This window comes from Ptychodera flava (assembly GCF_041260155.1).
Source record: "Ptychodera flava strain L36383 chromosome 3 unlocalized genomic scaffold, AS_Pfla_20210202 Scaffold_26__1_contigs__length_13983176_pilon, whole genome shotgun sequence".
Lineage (NCBI taxonomy): Eukaryota > Metazoa > Hemichordata > Enteropneusta > Ptychoderidae > Ptychodera > Ptychodera flava.
Window position 1 is genome coordinate 6,743,436 of NW_027248280.1, and position 17,560 is coordinate 6,760,995.

Below are 17,560 nucleotides of genomic sequence, written 5' to 3' on the forward strand. Positions count from 1 at the left end.
ATTATATTGGACAGATTCGGAAGTTTTGGCTGCACCTGACCACCAGCGTCACTATCGAAGGCAGAAAATTGGCGATGCTATGACCTGCCTCGAACAGAGGTCACGGCCATTTAACAGGTGTCAGCTTTAGCAAATAGACTCCTTGGCCCAGTTCAGGTTGCACTAAAGTTGTCACAAGTATTACTTGACAAGCGTTTTACATTGCGTGCAAAAAGTTCAATTAAAATTCGCTCGATTAAACTCTCATCATTTTAAAGAATTTTTCTTCTTACCGAATTCCATACCAGTTCTATACAGCAATAGATGATACAGCGGGAACGAAATCAAAAAAACTTACTGACGAAGCAGGAAAAAACGACAAGAACGTTCAACAAACTTAAGAATAGAGGAGTAAAGGACAGGACTAATTATATATGCACAGTTTTAGTAAGAACCATGGAGATAGCCACGTGAAGTCCAGGAGAACCTGACTCTCAGACAATAAATAGTTTTGCGGAATGACAACATGTCTGGAATTAATTTCTGATTATTCTTTCACGTGCTGTGAAATTGACAAATCACCTCGCTGAACTCATTCAGCGTCTGTTTACGCAGCTTATTGGAGATATTTTGAGACCGTAAATACGTGCATACCAAACTGAGGCAAATTGACGTAAAACAAACACCAGGTAAAACGCTTGCAATGTACTCACTGTGCAGGCTTTGCTGGCTGAGATATAAATTGGTACTACGCCTCATTTATATCTGGATTATTGAATACATATAGTCGAAATCCATAAATAATATGACCAAATACCTAACGATATTCCATGCAACTGTCGGTGAAGGTTTTGTATAACCGTGTTCTAAACATAGAGGCGTTAATCGATGCGATAAGTGCGATATTTATTTATAAATTATCAAGACTTATGTCCCAGGACACTGGACTATTAAAGGGGTTTAGGAGTCTTCAAACTCATTCAAAGCTTCTGACAAATATACCAGATGAACTTGACGTGTTCTTTAGTGATGAGTAACACCTAGGTTTTTTCGAGGTAACATCAATGTGACACCCCCCCCCCATTAATGGTACGTTCTCGTCAAGCAGACGAGTGGAAGCCACACCCCTTCGACCTTCTCCATCTGCCAGTAACACCGACGCATATCTACGATAATCTGCAGCGGTCGATTTTCGGCGTCGCTTGAGACGTGGATAGTCTGTCTCTGACCCTAAAATTGTGACAAGATTAGGTGAGTCGCCTTCCAGATCAATCTACGCCACATATTATTGCAACTTCAAATTTCCGATTTATTGTCTGCCGTGCTAATATGAATCAAAAAATGTTCGCAAAAGAGAGTCACGGGACAAGCCAGTAAGGGAAATCTAACAGAACCTGTTTGAATGCTCGAATCTCGTCTTGTACGCGCCAATAATTGTAGTTTATTGTTATTTTTCTCCACAATAATTATCATTCCCCTATTTTCTGTGTCAAAATATTACGTTTTTGAGTCGCGTAAATAAATATTAGGGTAACTACAGCAACAGATATCAAAAACGAGAAAGCTACTTTTGATTTAGCTAAAAAAATTGTGTCAGGGCGGTCAGGTGAAGAAACATAAATAACCTGTCCGCGTCTTTCGCTAATATACTTGTGATAGTACGTTGCAAATGATAACGCATCTTGATATACAACTCTACCAGACGCAAGCTCAGAGTACAATTAGATATGCTAAGTTCCTCTATTCAGGTATCCTGATATCCCGCGATTTAAAGCCCTTTACGCACTTTAGTGCAGACAAGACAACACCCCCCTCCCACCCCACGCTAAAGTTAGCTTTGTGATGACCTGGCAGAATATCACGCATCGAAGTAAAAGATGACAAACGACGTATGAATTTGACTTTTGTGACCTTGATCGTGTGTTGGTTTTTTGCATTTCAACATGAGTGACATATGCTCGGCTGTCTGTCTGCTTGTCTATCTGTCTCTGTCTCTCTCAGTCTGTCTGTTTCTCTCTCTCTCTCTCTCTCTCTCTCTCTCTCCATCTCTCTCTCTCTCTCTCTCTCTCTCTCTCCTCTCTCTCTCTCTCTCTCTCTCTCTCTCTCTCTCTCTCTCTCTCTCTCTCTCTCTCTCTCTCTCTCTCTCCACGAACATCTACGATGAAAAGAATGCCAATCTTTATCCGTTTATTCTTTAGTAATGTATCGGAGAATTGGAGAGTACGATTCTATAACCTCAACCTCTTGGCAGTTGAAATAGCCAGTTTGCGAGAGAGTATATCTTTAACAACTTTAAGAAAAACAAGTTGACTTAAAAGCATTGACAGAACTGACATTCATTTAAAAAGTACTTGTGCTTAGTATAACCGATACGTTGCAGTATTTACACGAAGTGTTATGTTAAGGTCATGTTCATGTACTTTTGACTCAAACGATAAGTATTGCCAAAAAATTCAGAATGTAACATGAATCCCATGAGATTCCTAAAATACCATTGATCTCTAAAATATTAGCAATAGAAAATATTATATCCGTTGAATTTCGGACTAAATATTGTTTGGTGCCTATACTTTATGTGCCCCTCCCCCGTTCTTGTTTTAAAGGGAAAACATCATGTCACACAGGGAATAGCCACTTTACATTTTTAGTGGTATTGTCGAATGTAATTTAACTATTTAGAAGTGTCTTAGACCATATCTGTGATAAGAACACTATGGAAAATAATAATGCCATATTCTTACTGTTAACCCTTTCACTGCCATAAAAAAATCATTCAAAACCACCGGTTTATATGTGTTATTGTTCTAGGTGATAAAGAGTTTTGGTTATGAAAGTCATTTAAAGTGCACCGTCTGTGATTTCTATACAGTCTCATTTTAAAATAGGGCATCATTTTCAAAAGGCAAATAAGTTTCGGTTTTCGTTAAATCTATCTCACTCATATTAATGAAAAGACTGTACTTCTAAAATGCATTTTATCACAGCTTCTATTCGAGGCATTCCCTATCATTTCTAAAATGCGCCCATAAAACACTTAGCAAGCGTGATAACCAAGTTGACAAATCTAATCAAAAAAGATCCGTGAGGTGATTTGCCAATGCAAATCTACAGATATTTGAATATCTCTTTTGTCAGCAAAGAATAGATCTGCTCTTAAACTTTTCAAAGCTTTTTGTGCTATCTGTACACATGCGTAGTGATTGCCATGTCGCCAAGTAACAAGAACCTCTGTTGTTTATGATAGTATTCCGTCCGACGGTACAAAGCGGTGCGTACCTGACCAATCATTTAAATTCTCACATCGTGGTAGCTCAAGCGTCTTCGCTGCAAAAGGAAACCATGGCACTTGCATATTAACAATGTCATGCTCTTAACTCTATCAGCTTGGGATTGCGCAGGTGTGCTGACACCACCGTTACCCTTATCTATCTACCAGGTTTTCTCTTTCACATACAGGCTATATTTGTGGTGCTCATAAATCGCATTTATGGACAGATATTTCACTTGTGTACCACATAACACAATTCCAGATATGTAAACCAACTCGCAAATAAAAGAACACCAAAGTCGATATACTGTCTTTAGGTAATCCACACCTTTTAATTGAGTTTTTATTACTTTTGCTAAACATTGTTCAACTTAATGTTACACCATAGTTATTGACATATTAGTTGAACCTTACATTTTAATTTATTCCATGAGATTTTTTCATAAGAGTCCCATATTGTTGCCCAGTGACCAAAAAGGCTATAAAATATAAAAAGAAGAGACACTTTATCGTCCCGTAGTAGAGTTTTTCGGGGCTAGGCGGGCAGAGTCCATGATCTTAAGTGGCGACTGCCCTAGAAATGTTCCGGGGCGTGCACATTGACCCTTGGCACAGCTTGTTTGCTACTCTGATTTATGTTACCCTTCAATGACCTTTGACAATTGTGCGAAGTAGACAGAGCACTCAAGTTTTAAAACATGTCAGTCCAGGTGGATCTTGGCTGCTTTTTCATTTAATCTTGTTTTCAAAAGGAAGTTCTCGTGCACGCAAATCTTTCAGAATTCGTGTAGGTAAGGTTTAAGTTCTAGGTGTCTCAGCATTCTCCGATTATGACATTTAATTGGTACTTACAGCTGAGTCACCTGCCGACCATTGACCTTTGAGTTGTTCTACTCTTAGCAGATTTGGCAGTCTCTTGACACCATTTCATATTCATTACATCTGATAACTGCTGCAAAAGAATAAACGTGCATTATTTCCTTCTCTCTTATCCCTAGCTACAATTACCTGCAAGGACATTTCAACAAAAATTCCCCTGCCATTGAATCTTTGAAACGATGAACAAAAAGGGTAAGTATGATAAGCAGAGAAGTTACGGGGAACTATAAGTACATGGATAGCAATATTTGAGAACGTGGCAGCCTCTGAGGAATAGCGATTGATGTTCACCCTGAAGGTCAACGCATCTTCTGGACGGTGTGCTCGATTACCATTATAGTTTCCTCACAATCACTAAGCAACAAAATTTACATGTGTTTTAAAATGTCTGCAATTTAAATACACAAGACTAGGAGAGGTCACGTTATGTATTTAAAGGTCGAAACGTAACAGGTCTGTTAAACGTCGACGATTCTTGAGGAAAAAATCTTAATGTGAATATTAAACCAAGCTTCGTAACCAGTATCGGTGAATGATTCTAAAAGGTGAGAAGAAAACTATAATTCTCTCTACTTTTGTCTAGCTATTAATAACATTTTTAGGTATAATATTTTTGTTTCGCCATTTATACGCCATTTTAACAATATTGTAGGCAAAATACCAAAGGTTATTCCACTGTGTTACCCGGACAACTATGTGTGGAAAGGAAGTAAAGGTGTCCTGGAGAAAAAAAGCAAACGTCGAGGGCATCTTGTGGTATGTGAGGATGCCATAGAATTCTTGCGTACTATCGAAGGGCCAATCTGTCCCGTTGCTGTCACTGGTCCAGCTAGGTGTGGAAAATCATACATAGCGAGTCAGCTGATTGAACCGAGGCCACAAGATACTGTCTTCAAAACATCACATAAACAAACTCCAGAGACGATGGGTATGTAGGATTTATGGCTGGCTGGCTGGCTGGCTTGATTGGTTGGTGAACGGGCGGGTGAATGCATGGACGGATGGATGGAGGGAGGGAGGGACGCACGTACGCATGCATGCAAAATGATTGATTGATAGATTGATTGATAGAAGTGTGTGGGGTAGGTAGGTAGGTAAGTAGGCATTGGTATTATCTTTGACAACTAATACGTCATAAAAATAAAACTGCGTATGCCAAAGTGGTTACCGTCTACCCCTTACAATAGTATAAGTAAATCATAGTTTACATATCGTTCATATCCTTGCCTGAACTGTACAATGTCTTTAGGTTCTATTTCAGTTTAATATCGTGAAAACCAAAAATAAGGATGTTGACAGTTTTAGTTGCGCTATTTACGACACAAACATCGATTGAATGTTGCAGGAATATGGATGAGCACCGACGTGTTTAAGAAGAAGATGAAAAACAAAGCGGAGATGTCTGTAGTGATTATGGACACTGAGGGACTTGGCGCTTACAACGCTTACAGCCAGGATGATTTGCAGTTGTTTTCGTTGATGGCATTGCTGTCATCGGTGTTGGTGTACAACAGCAGAGGATCCCTCACATCGGAGGATATCAAACAGTTGAGGTTTGTGTTCGTTTGTATTTTATGTGTAAGATAATCGCTCTTAAAGTGATAAATTATTGAAACTGAAGTACTTAATCAACGTTTTCGCATTTACTTATCTCTGTTTAATTGTGAATTGAAACATTTTTCTGTAACAGTATAACCATTTCCCTACCTATAGCATTTGAATAGCACATCAGGTTGAGAAAATGATATTACTATAGTGAGGAACTCTGGATTGAGAAATACCCTATTCGGCAAACTAAACCTAGTTTTCCTTTTGGAAACTATGGCAAACCTTAGAAAAACAGTGGTACATCCTTCACAGACCTATTACCTCTTTTCTTGTTGAAGGCAGAGATCATCTGCATAGGGAGATACTGTTGTTTTGATCCTTGTTATTGATCATATTATAACAGTGATTGACATATGCTAGAAAACAACATTATGGCTGGTTTGCACCAAAAACACATGTATGCTTGCAAACATATCTGATACACTATCAACGTTAGGGATAACGATAATACCTCCACATGGTCAACAGAAGTCCTATTGTGAATAGTGGAGAATATGAAGATCTTCGTACTTTTAATTATTGTTCTGATTTATAATCCTTTTTTAAACATCAACGCTTTATGTTCTGAAAATTAATCGTCTTTGTAGGAATATTAATCTCAACTTCGTCGCCTGGGTGTTGGGATTTGTATGTAAGCTTTTAATTAAGGGAAGGGGAATTTGAGGTCATACGAGCTTAATTTCTATTACACTGAGCATTGAATGATTCTGTACTCAGCTGCTAGGCTGCTCAAACACATAGATAGCCTAATTTAGCCTGCATGATTCACCTTTTAGAAAGAACAGTCCACTCTAAGTAGAGTTTCTTGCTTTCCATGGGTCTGTTATGAATTGTTTGAATATCCATGCGAATCGAAACAAGATAATTCCTCATCGCGTTTCTCAAATTACAGCTGGGTGAGCACTCTTGGTGACATGATCCACGGGGAAAGGGATGGAAAGACATCGAAATGTCGAGAGGATGACTTTATCAGATTTTTCCCGAACTTCATGTGGCTACTCCGTGATGTGTCCTTGGCCTTCACTTTGGAGAGAGATGGTGAAGATGAAGATGTAGAGATCAAAGAATACATTCTAGAAGAGGTGAGTGATAAACACCAAAACGCCCAGGTAACATTTTAATTATTTTTAGGACGTTTACCAAGATTTGAACCTGTAGTGATTTTTGCCTAGATCTGTCACAATTATCGTCGAACTTGTCTCATCCAGTTACAGATAACGAATTATTACAAACGAAATTTAATTTTGTGAAATTAGTAACTCATTTTGATGCCAACAGATTAGTCAGAGGACATTGCCTTGGAAACAAGCTAGTTTTTCTCGTGCACTTTATAGTACACTTTCGGTTGATTAGCACACAATCATGTACTTTGAAATAGAAAGCTGCTACAACAGCGACAGAGAGATGAAAAGGTCGATTAACACAGGCAAAAATGTCATTTATTCTTCTGGTTTTGACAACACTTTAATAACTTTACCTTGTTCCTTGAAGGTACTGAAATTAGAGAAGGAAACGGCTATGACCAGCAAGGCTGTCAAAGAGTTAAACAGTTATCGAAGAGCAGTTTTGAAATCCTTTCCAATCTTCGACGCCGTAAAACTTCCATTGCCGTCAATGGATCCGAAGGTGCTTGCTAAGATGGATAAGGGGGCTAATCATAATCGCTTGAACCCGTTATTTCTGTCGGAAGTCGATCATTTCGTGGAACGTTGTGCAAAACTGATGAAACCAAAGAAAGCTTGGCCTTACGTCGGTAACATTACCGGTCGACGTGAGTATATTTTTATTTCTCACATGAAACAATAAAAAGAATTTCACTGACGATTCAGTTTTCAAGTTATAGATGAATTTGACGTTTTCGGGCGTGACTTATCAAAGGCAGTACGCCCGTTTTTATAAGTTTCCAGCTTTTTATTCTAGTTTTTAATGCAATCTCGTGACATATAATGCTGTACTTTTAATTTGCAAAATAAATTGGTCAGTGTTGAAAAAGAGTTTTCCTACGGTAAACATCGTGCTAAACATTTATCAAAATAAAGTTCGCAGATGTAAAATTCTCAAATTTACTCATTGAATCTGATCGAGCTATGATGGCCTAGACAATTTGATTTATATAGAGAAGCCCTAACATGCCATAATGTTGACATTTTCTCGAGTACGGGCATCTATTTAACCACCTGAACTGAAATATATACTGTACAGGAATCCCTACGTCTTATACGACTTAATTGAAAAGATTTTTGATAAAGTTGTACCGAGGGTACTTTTTCAGACATTATGCCCCTAGGACCATAGCTTTACCTTCTAAATCTAACAAGTGTTAGAATAATCTTCAACTCCTTTCGTAACATAAGGTAATTTTGGAATAGGATGAATTTACCTCTTCAACATCTTTTTGTCGTAGAAATAGTGAAACATATTATATCCTTCTAACTATATAAAAGACAATAGATGCTAATGCAGTTGAAGGGGTTTGGGTGTGTCTTCCAATCATCAAAGTGGCCTCGAATTTTGTTAATGATAGTTGACAAGGCGAATTTTCGGCTTTGAATGGGGTGATTTAAGAAGGTTGAGAATCTTAATGCCGTTACGAATTGCACTTCCCATCCGCAGAATACGCCGAGTTACTCAAACAGTACGTCACAGCATTTGCATCTCCTGGTGGTATGTTGCAAATCAACACTGTAAGTCACAAGGTTATAGAGACCTTGTTGTATGAAGTGCGAAGTGACGTTTTGATGATTACAAGGCCAATATGGCGGCGTTTGCAGAGTCAGCTCTTCCCTGTGCCACATACGAAGTCATCAACGCCCACAACAAATATCGTTACAAGGCGATGAGGATGTTTGAACAGAGTTCGAAGTACATCAATGATGCCGATAGACTACACTCCTATAGACAGTCACTGAAGGTAGGGAGGAGCAAACGACAATAAGATATAATTCAATTGTAATTAACATTACATGCATAGGTATCTGGTATCAAATTTCATTGAACGAAATGGACCGAAAAGATATATTCAAACATCTCCTTTACTTCCTTCCCAATAATGTTTAGTTCTCCTAAATGCAGCCATTTTTAAAACAAAACGTATATTTGAGGTTAAAATTGCTGACAGAATTCATTTGCTTATCATTTTATGGCGATTTCTTTGTAAAATGAGATTGACTTAGAGATCAAACGTGACCTCAAAGATTCTCTCTCTCTCTCTCTCTCTCTCTCTCTCTCTCTCTCTCTCTCTCTCTCTCTCTCTCTCTCTCTCTCTCTCTCAGGATCTCATGGCCACGTATGACAAGGATGACTGTCATAAATGCATCGGCGGGCACCTTGACAAAATATTGATGTCAAACGAGAGGAAATCTGAAGCACTCTGCAAGAAGCTTGTGGAAGACTTAGTGGCCGAGGAGCTGCGTCCTTTAATAGACGCAGAAAGCAGTGAGGACGAAATTAGTTTGAAAATCGCCGAGGTTGAACGATTGTACAAGGCAAGGCACGAGGTCCGTACATATGGGATGTCTACAAAACAGATTTGGCAAGGTAAGAACGCGAAAGAAGGGTTTGCAAGAATAACACCTTACCTGGCATATCCTCTGTCTGATGTGTATACACATTTATATCGACACTAGCAGGTTTCCGTGCTGAAACGCTTCTCTCTGCGATTGATCACACAAAGAACATGCCTGTTATAGTCTGTGTCAAAGGCTGTGTATTCTCTGTTCTTTCTTTGCAGAAAATAGTGACAATTTCAGGTGTCGCGTCGACGTTCAAGGACAAAAAAAGGAGAACGTGTTAAAGGAAGAGGAAGAATTAAAGGTAAAGAAGTGAACTTGACTTTTCTTATAGATAGTCCATCTTAATCAGATTGATTAATAGGAACAACATTGCAGTGAGACAATGAGACAACCTGGAGATAAAACACGTGCAAAATATGCCAACAACATCATATCGAGGCTTGTCGTTTACGTCCCGAAAAATTCCCGATATTACCTCGTATAATTTTTTGATACCGTCCTCGTGCTTGGCTTACTATGGTGATATGGGTTTACATTAATCTTTGACAGGAAAAAGAAAAAGCCAGAGAAGAGATGCGAAATACACAAATACAGGAAGACGAAACAATGGTGAGTATCAATAATAGCATCTGATCTACACTGACAACTTCTATTTCAGCGCTAAGTTTCAGCTAGAATCATTTGCATTTAAAGCTAAAAAATATTCCTATCTTATCTCTTCATATTGACATTTTGATTAATATAGAATCCGTATTAAGGTGGCGTTGAATTTATCCGACTCCCTTTTTCAAAGCAATATTTCTCATGAAAGATGACATGAAAACCCCTAATTATATATATTTTCAAAAGGCAGAGAATTAAAGAGTTCAGTGTGGTCGAAATATTCGAACAATGAAGGGGCTACTAATTTGGAGTAGAACACCTCAATGTTGATATTGATGGTAATGATCAATTAATGTGGAAAAATTGACACTGCTTCTTAAAGTTTAATATCCACTTTTAACTAAAGTATTATTCTGAAGTAACAGACAATTTTGTTTTTGCATTGCGTATTTTTCATTTTTTAAATGGCAGGGATTGAAAGATAGACATCAAAAATCATGTCAAGCAAATTAAAATGCGCCTTACTCAAAATGTAAGAAACTATCGCCAGAGAAAATTGTCATTTTAATATACAGCAACATAATGTGAAAATTTCATCAAATTTTACCCGGAATTAAGTTTTTTTTAAATGTTGAAAATAAAAGGAAAAAAGAAGACAGGTCACCGAATATTTAACAAATTTGCACAAATTTAAACTTCTTTACCACCAAAGCAATGACTGCTTGTTATGCTATAAGTGAAAAATAAAAATTGAATGAATCCTTAATTTGCAAAACAGTGATCTTGAGCAAAATATGCTGTGCTTTCGTATTACATGGAGATTAAAAAATTCATCTCTGCAAGGTTGATATATTATTAGATGGCATCACAGAGATGCATGCAACTTTGTTGTTTTTCATTCCTTTCCTGGATGAATTTCGGGAGCAACTTTGAAAGCAATCGACATTGAATGACCTGTGCCTGACAATATATCTTGCTATTTATATCATGTCAGGTAGAATTGTGTGAAATCAACTAAATTGACATGTATGAAGAGCAGGCTATCTAGTCATTCACATCATCACAGGTTCAGCCTTTTTTGAAGTTACAGTTATTTTTACTGTCCTGACACTCTCTTCAAACAGTTAAAAAGTCGACAGGAAGACATCATCAAACAAGAGAAGCAAATAGAAGATGATTACAACGAAAGTAGCGAAGCCATCTTGGCACAGGTGGCACAGCTTGTCAGGACGCACTCTGTGCTGGCAAGAGAGCTGCAGGAGGTGAAAGCCAAACTTGAGGAGGAGACCAAGAAGATGAAGGAAGAATTGAACAGGAAAAGGAAACAAATACGATAACTTTTATTATGTGAATTGCGTTGTTGTTCAAAGTTGACGTAAGAGTCAAAATGATCAGACAATGCTGTGAAACGTAGTTGACGGTGTGAGAGTACATTGCACAAGATCGAGATGACACACCGTTGAGGTGTCCAACTGGCATTGTTACCGATTTTATTTTACTAGCAAGTTATTATATTCAAAATAGTTATGACAGCAACATTTATCATGTAAATGTATGTTAATGGGGCATTTCCTTATCGAGCTTATTACATGGCATAGGAAAGGGTATGTTTGGACATGACCTGTTTTTCCTGATGAGTAAAGCACCATCAAGGAATCGCTGATAAAAAGTCATTCTACAAAGTTCCATATGAATCAAAAACATTGTCTTAGTCTAGTCAGGTTATTAACATTATTTTTTATTGAAACGTTTTGTATTCCTGCTTTAATAATACAGCCACTGTATTACTATTTCAAACAATTTTTATAGAATGCAATGGAATTTGATAGAATGCAGTTTGACAGGATAGCAAGAACGACAATGTACGCATCTAATGTAATTGAATAATTCCAATCCCATATTTATCTTCATTACTTATGCAAGTGTACTCGTCTATGAAAGTTACACAACTTCACACTGTATTAAGCCATTACATCAAAGACTACCATTTGAAGATTACGTGTTCTATTTGGTTTTGGTTTCCACCGAGTAAAGAATGTGTGTCTGTTGTTTGTTCGTTATGCTATTTGGATCTCTAATTCATTTATGTGACACAATGTACAAAAAAATCGTCTTTCAACGTTGTCACAACGTAATACCAAAATATCATTCACTTCCAAGATGCTTGAACGTCAAATTTAATAATTAAGATAACATAAAGTATATATCTCTTTTATACTATTACCCTTAGTTTATTAAGTGTATATATATATATATATATATATATATATATATATATATATATATTTGTACGATCCTGATTTATAAATAAATTTCACTTTGTTATTTTGTTATTTTGTAAGTACAAAGATATCATTTACTTACCAGAGGCTTAAACATGCAACAAGTAATCAAGTTCACTTGAACACAAATTTGATAAATAACATTACTTAAAATATTTATCTGTTTATGGAATTACCCTTAGTTGATAAAGTTTATACACACATGAGTATAAAAAACTATGAGTAAATAGAAACGTAATATTACATGTACCTTCAAAACATAGTATTCTCTGTAACGATACAGCAAATGGAAAATTAATATCTATTCAATCCTGAATTATAAATAAATTTTACTTTGTTATTATGTTAATAAGCTCATACTGCAATTTTTTACTCTCATCTTTTAATGCTTTCCTGTAACACACATTGCAAATGCTCAACATGCTTCTTCCCAGTTTTGGAGGATAACTATATAATTGCAAAAACTTTGTTTTTTGCTACACACTACTGTGAATACACTGCATGAAAACGCAATAATACAGATAAATTCACATTAATGAGTTGCCTGTATTATAGAATAATACACGTGAATTCACATGAATCCACATGAATACAGGCTTTCTGAATACAAGCTATGGATTATTAACTGTATTCATCTGTATATGCACTCTTCAGCTAAAATACAGGCAATAATTAATGCTAATACAGTAAGTATTATAGCGTTTTTATGCAGTGATAGTTTTCCTGGCATAAAATTAAACTTGAAACAACCGATATTGATTGTTTGCCTAAGTCTAAATTTATATATAAATCAACCAAAATCAGACTCAGAGAGAGAGAGAGAGAGAGAGAGAGAGAGAGAGAGAGAGAGAGAGAGAGAGAGATTGGAGTTCTCGAGGAGACTGTACTTGTTGAGTTCAAACAACACGACTGACCTGACCAGCCACCTTTTGCTCACATTGTAACCCTTGCATGCCGACATGCCAGACAGCCGGCCTTGTACAGCAATGAATCATAAATTTAATTGTAATTTGAAATTATATGCCAGACTAAACGACGGCCGGCCGTAGTCATGATCAATAATTGGAACGACTATTTGACATCGAATATAGCGGCTAATGTCTAATCTTTGATAGCACAATTTTTATAGACTAATAATTACCGTACTATCTACGCGACCCCCTTATAAATTTGGTCAAGTGATTTGATAGTCCAAATCTCAAAAGAAGAAAGATCTTTTGAACAGAGCCCTAATGCCTGACATATTGTCAGAGGCAGTTACTAAACCATCACCAACAAACTTTGTACCTTGGTAATCGACCTTTAACATCCCACAAAAGATGTTTGCTTGTCACGCCGGTAACATTCAGAGTCGACTTCTAAAATCTTCCAAACGCCCTCTCATAGGAAATAGTCTCCTAATTTTGAAGAGGTTTGATTATATTTTTCATGGGTAAGCAGGTCTGAGACTGTTTGTTTGTTTGTTTGTAAGGTATCTTATATAAGCATGTGAGGTAGAATTCGCCTAGAGGACAAATATTCGATCGACGAACTTTTGCAATTCTTTTCTGATCTACCACTTGCAAGGGCTTACGTTAAAGCTCTTGATATAGGTAAACTTTTCGCCGTCTTATTTTTAAAATCGGAAATTTTCTTTTTTAAATGTTGGGTTATTTGTTTCTCTTCTACTAAAATTTGTAAAGTGACCCCGATTTTTATTTTTGGTAAGTTTTAATTGACAAATGGTTTGGCAACAGTTTAAGCCCTTCGCTTTCGAGGAGCATACTACCTAAAAACATTCTCACATTCCCCTTCCAATGTAATTATTTATTTTCTCGGTGGCCTTATAGGTTTCCACTTGATCAGCGTTAACCTGCTAAGGTTTTGTTCATGGAATCACTAATGCAGTGCACTTGGTAGACTTGGTCCAGGCAGATACTATATCCAGTAGCAACTACGTCAGAGACACTCATGTCTCATTAATCGGTAATATCAAGATGCATTCAGTGTCATTTTGAGTGCTTTGTAGCACGTTGAGTTTTTTAAGTTTGCCACACACACAATAAGTTAGCTGAGCAAATTTCATTTTAGGCTATTTGATCAAGTCATTTCACTGTAGTGAGCCACAGTCTTTCGCAGATGCGCCAATGCGTCCGTATAAGTCGTTATTGCGATCGCCCAACGCGGTGGACGACAGGGCATTCTCAAAAGCTATACTTGTCTACTTTCATTGTACAAAACCGACTAACAAAGGTGTAGAATGATAAATCTATTCACAAAATACCGCAATTTATGTCTTTGTACATAGTTCCCTGATGATACACGAATCAAACAACACGCACACCTCTCCTGTAAAATGGACCCGGACATAAAATCCCGGTATTTTGAAAATAACCCTATGTTATTTGGCATGACATGCAATATCTAAGTATATACAAAAAGGACGTCTGTTACATTGATGAATCTACAAAACTTCGTAAAAACCTAACCTACGCTCTCTATCAATTTCAAATATTCAGTGTATAAACGTTTATTTGCGAAGATGACTTTTTGTCTTCTACAGTATTACTTCAGCTCTTCTGGACAAACTACGAATTTAGTTAAATGTGTGCATCAACTGTAAATCTCGTTTTGCAGATCCCATAATTAAGTCGCTTCATAATGTGTACCAAAATTATGCAACTCTTCTGTGCATAAATATGCTTAGACAAAAGCTTGCGTTTATCGTTTGGTGAGACTAAGAATACCACTGCATAATAGGTGAAATCGTCGTTCATTTGTGCTACAAGAGGCTTAAACTATTTAGTTCTCAATCCAATACAATCTCGACAATAAAACCTTCGATTGTATTTGAAGTCATTTTTCACTGTCAACCACGCTGAAATTAGTTTGTTCTCACAACTGTCAGCCACCAAATTGATGAATTTATTGGTCATTTTGAATCGCAAAGCAGTACAAGCTTGTGGTCCTAATGGACGACGGTTTGTCTTTCATGTCACAGCAGGGGCGTCATGCTTCGTCCAAGTACGACTCTCCATACTTACACACACCTCGACAACCCCACTCGCTTCGAATGATATAGTTCAAAGACCTGGGATCAAACCCTCAATCAGGTCGAAATCGCGATACAATGCAGTTGATACTAATTTAACCCCAGTAGTACGCAAACAAAAGTACAAAGAAACATTTTGGAGATAAGATCGTCAAAAAGCTATGGAATAGGTATTTCATTCACCGATTATGATGATGAATGAAAATAGTTGACACATTGCTTTGGATACGATCACGCAGTAAAATATGTAGTGTCGTACAGAACACCGACGTCAAAACGGTAACTAAAAGTATGCCTGCTTTGGACAGAAAATTGGTTACCTGTGTAGTATGAGTGCTTCTCGTCATCTCTACAGAAGCAAGGGATAGATCACAAACAAATGAAATGAAGGAAACCTTTCGACTTTGTCTGAAATCGATGGCTAAGCAAAGAAAAGTGCATTTGAAGGAATTTGATTTTTGTGATGGCTGGAAGAGGTAAAATGAGCTACCTGAATTATACACCAAAATATAGCGACTGCATATTCTATTTCTGATAGCAACGTAGATGTGTATCTGTCTCCCAAACTGAAAGAGATTGTGTCTCAGTCGTCAAAAACCACGCCAAGCAATAAAAGCCGAAATATTTAAATAACACCTGATAACCCCAAAATAGTGGTTTGTTCGGGCAAATAGGTCATGCTGAAGCCACGCCCCTTAATAACGCCCTGTATAATTCCAAATTTTTATCTACAAAAATTATCAACTCTAAAGTACGGCTTCGACACACATGTAGATGGTTGCTCACTGACACTTAAACTAAGACAAGGTTCGGTAAGTCCTCTGCAAAATGTTTCTCTTCCAAATTTTATTGCAACTACTCGAATTTTAGTTCTTAACAATACTGCGAATCTTGAAAAACGTTGTGCCGAGAAAGTCACGTAATAGACAAGCGAGTAAAATCTAAGAGAATTAAAATAAGTGCTCGAATCGCATGAGCTGAGCACAGCTCACGGCAATTTAGTTGTTATTTTTCAACACTAATTATTCTGTTTTCGACCATTTTATAAGTGAGGATGCAACAGATTTGAACTAATGTAAATGCGGCAAATGCAAACAGAAGAGCGTCATGTATAAAGATCGAAAACATAGACACTTTCGTTTTGCTTTTGCAAGGTTTCCAGGTCAGTCAGTATGAGACATGTACAGCATACAAGTGTCTATCACTGATACGCTTTATCAAACACTTTGCAACTAATGACCATAGCATGGGATATCGTACGATTAGATAAAGCTCAGAGTAGAATTCGCTCTGTAGGGACCCTGGAGTGCCGGACTGGAACACGCGTAGGACGTGTTCATGTAAGCAAGAGAACCTCATATTCCCGACTCTATCGTAACTATTGCTTTGTCACGACATCCGGCAACATATCAGTTATAGAAGTAAAAGATGGCAAATGTTACAGAATTTAGATTTCCGTAGACTTGGTCGTGTGACAATCACATGCATTTTAAATTATATGGAAGGTGGCCTATCTTAAGCCATCCGCCTATCAATCTATCAGTCCGTCATTACATTCGCCTATCCCGCCCTCCAACCCCCCCTCTCTCTCTCTCTCTCTCTCTCTCTCTCTCTCTCTCTCTCTCTCTCTCGCTCTCTCTCTCTCTCTCTCTCTCTCTCTCTCTCTCTCTCTCTCTCCTCTCTCTCTCTCTCTCTCTCTCTCTCTCTCTCTCTCTCTCTCTCTCTCTCTCTCTCTCTCTCTCTCTCTCTCTCATTTCATCGTTTCAATTACATGGCATATGATCGCACAGTATGATTAATTCATTTACATATTCTAAGTTGGATTTCATTGAATAACTTATATAACAGTTGCATCCAAAAATGTACTGTTAAGTATGCAGGAACACAGCCCGCTATTCACTCGGTTTGTTCTTTTATCTAGAGGTCATCAGGAGCGTCTATTGTGCCGTGCACACGTAATTTGTTTCGTGTGGAAAGAAATCTTGACTAGGTATTTCAAAACCTACTAGTGAAGACATGTAAAACCTAACTAGTAACAATGGAATTAAGAACAAAATGATCAATTCCTGTTGCTAAATAATGTTTCGGAAGAAGGGCTTTACATTTTTTCCCATACTTTCACAGGGAAACTTTGATGAGCAAGAAAAATATGAAAAGACACCTGGGCAGAGTTTCAAAAATTGGCAAATAATTGCTCAATTGCATATTTAATGAACTTGTGTTAGTAGTGACATAACTCTGAAATTCGTGCACCGAACTTGATGATACGTGCACCAAATATTGATCTGATATATATCGAATTACACTTAGAAACATTGGGCAGTATCAAGTTAATAAATAACTCATTTGCATATTTTATGAAGTTTTATAATTAGTCATATAACTCCGATATAACTGC

The 17,560-nt window shown here is 37.3% G+C and overlaps 2 protein-coding genes across 3 annotated transcripts; both read left to right on the top strand.

The window, feature by feature from the left end:
- Positions 1 to 1,100: 1,100 nt before the first annotated feature.
- LOC139126098 (guanylate-binding protein 2-like) lies at positions 1,101 to 15,689 on the top strand. 2 transcript variants are annotated; one of them, XM_070692153.1, is made up of 12 exons: positions 1,101 to 1,230; positions 4,246 to 4,318; positions 4,779 to 5,054; positions 5,472 to 5,679; positions 6,627 to 6,816; positions 7,226 to 7,505; positions 8,348 to 8,645; positions 9,007 to 9,271; positions 9,465 to 9,547; positions 9,796 to 9,855; positions 10,974 to 11,630; positions 15,553 to 15,689. In XM_070692153.1, exons 2-7 carry the CDS (start codon positions 4,306 to 4,308, stop codon positions 8,572 to 8,574), a joined length of 1,194 nt encoding a protein of 397 aa, XP_070548254.1. In that variant the 5' UTR covers positions 1,101 to 1,230; positions 4,246 to 4,305; the 3' UTR covers positions 8,575 to 8,645; positions 9,007 to 9,271; positions 9,465 to 9,547; positions 9,796 to 9,855; positions 10,974 to 11,630; positions 15,553 to 15,689. The 2 variants fall into 2 exon arrangements, with proteins under 2 accessions (XP_070548254.1, XP_070548253.1); XM_070692152.1 differs by lacking the exon at positions 15,553 to 15,689 and having other exon boundaries at positions 10,974 to 12,620.
- LOC139125767 (golgin subfamily A member 6-like protein 7) lies at positions 9,013 to 11,186 on the top strand. Its single transcript, XM_070691863.1, has 4 exons — positions 9,013 to 9,271; positions 9,465 to 9,547; positions 9,796 to 9,855; positions 10,974 to 11,186. The coding sequence occupies exons 1-4, from the start codon at positions 9,013 to 9,015 to the stop codon at positions 11,184 to 11,186; spliced, it is 615 nt and encodes a 204-aa protein (XP_070547964.1).
- Positions 15,690 to 17,560: the final 1,871 nt, after the last annotated feature.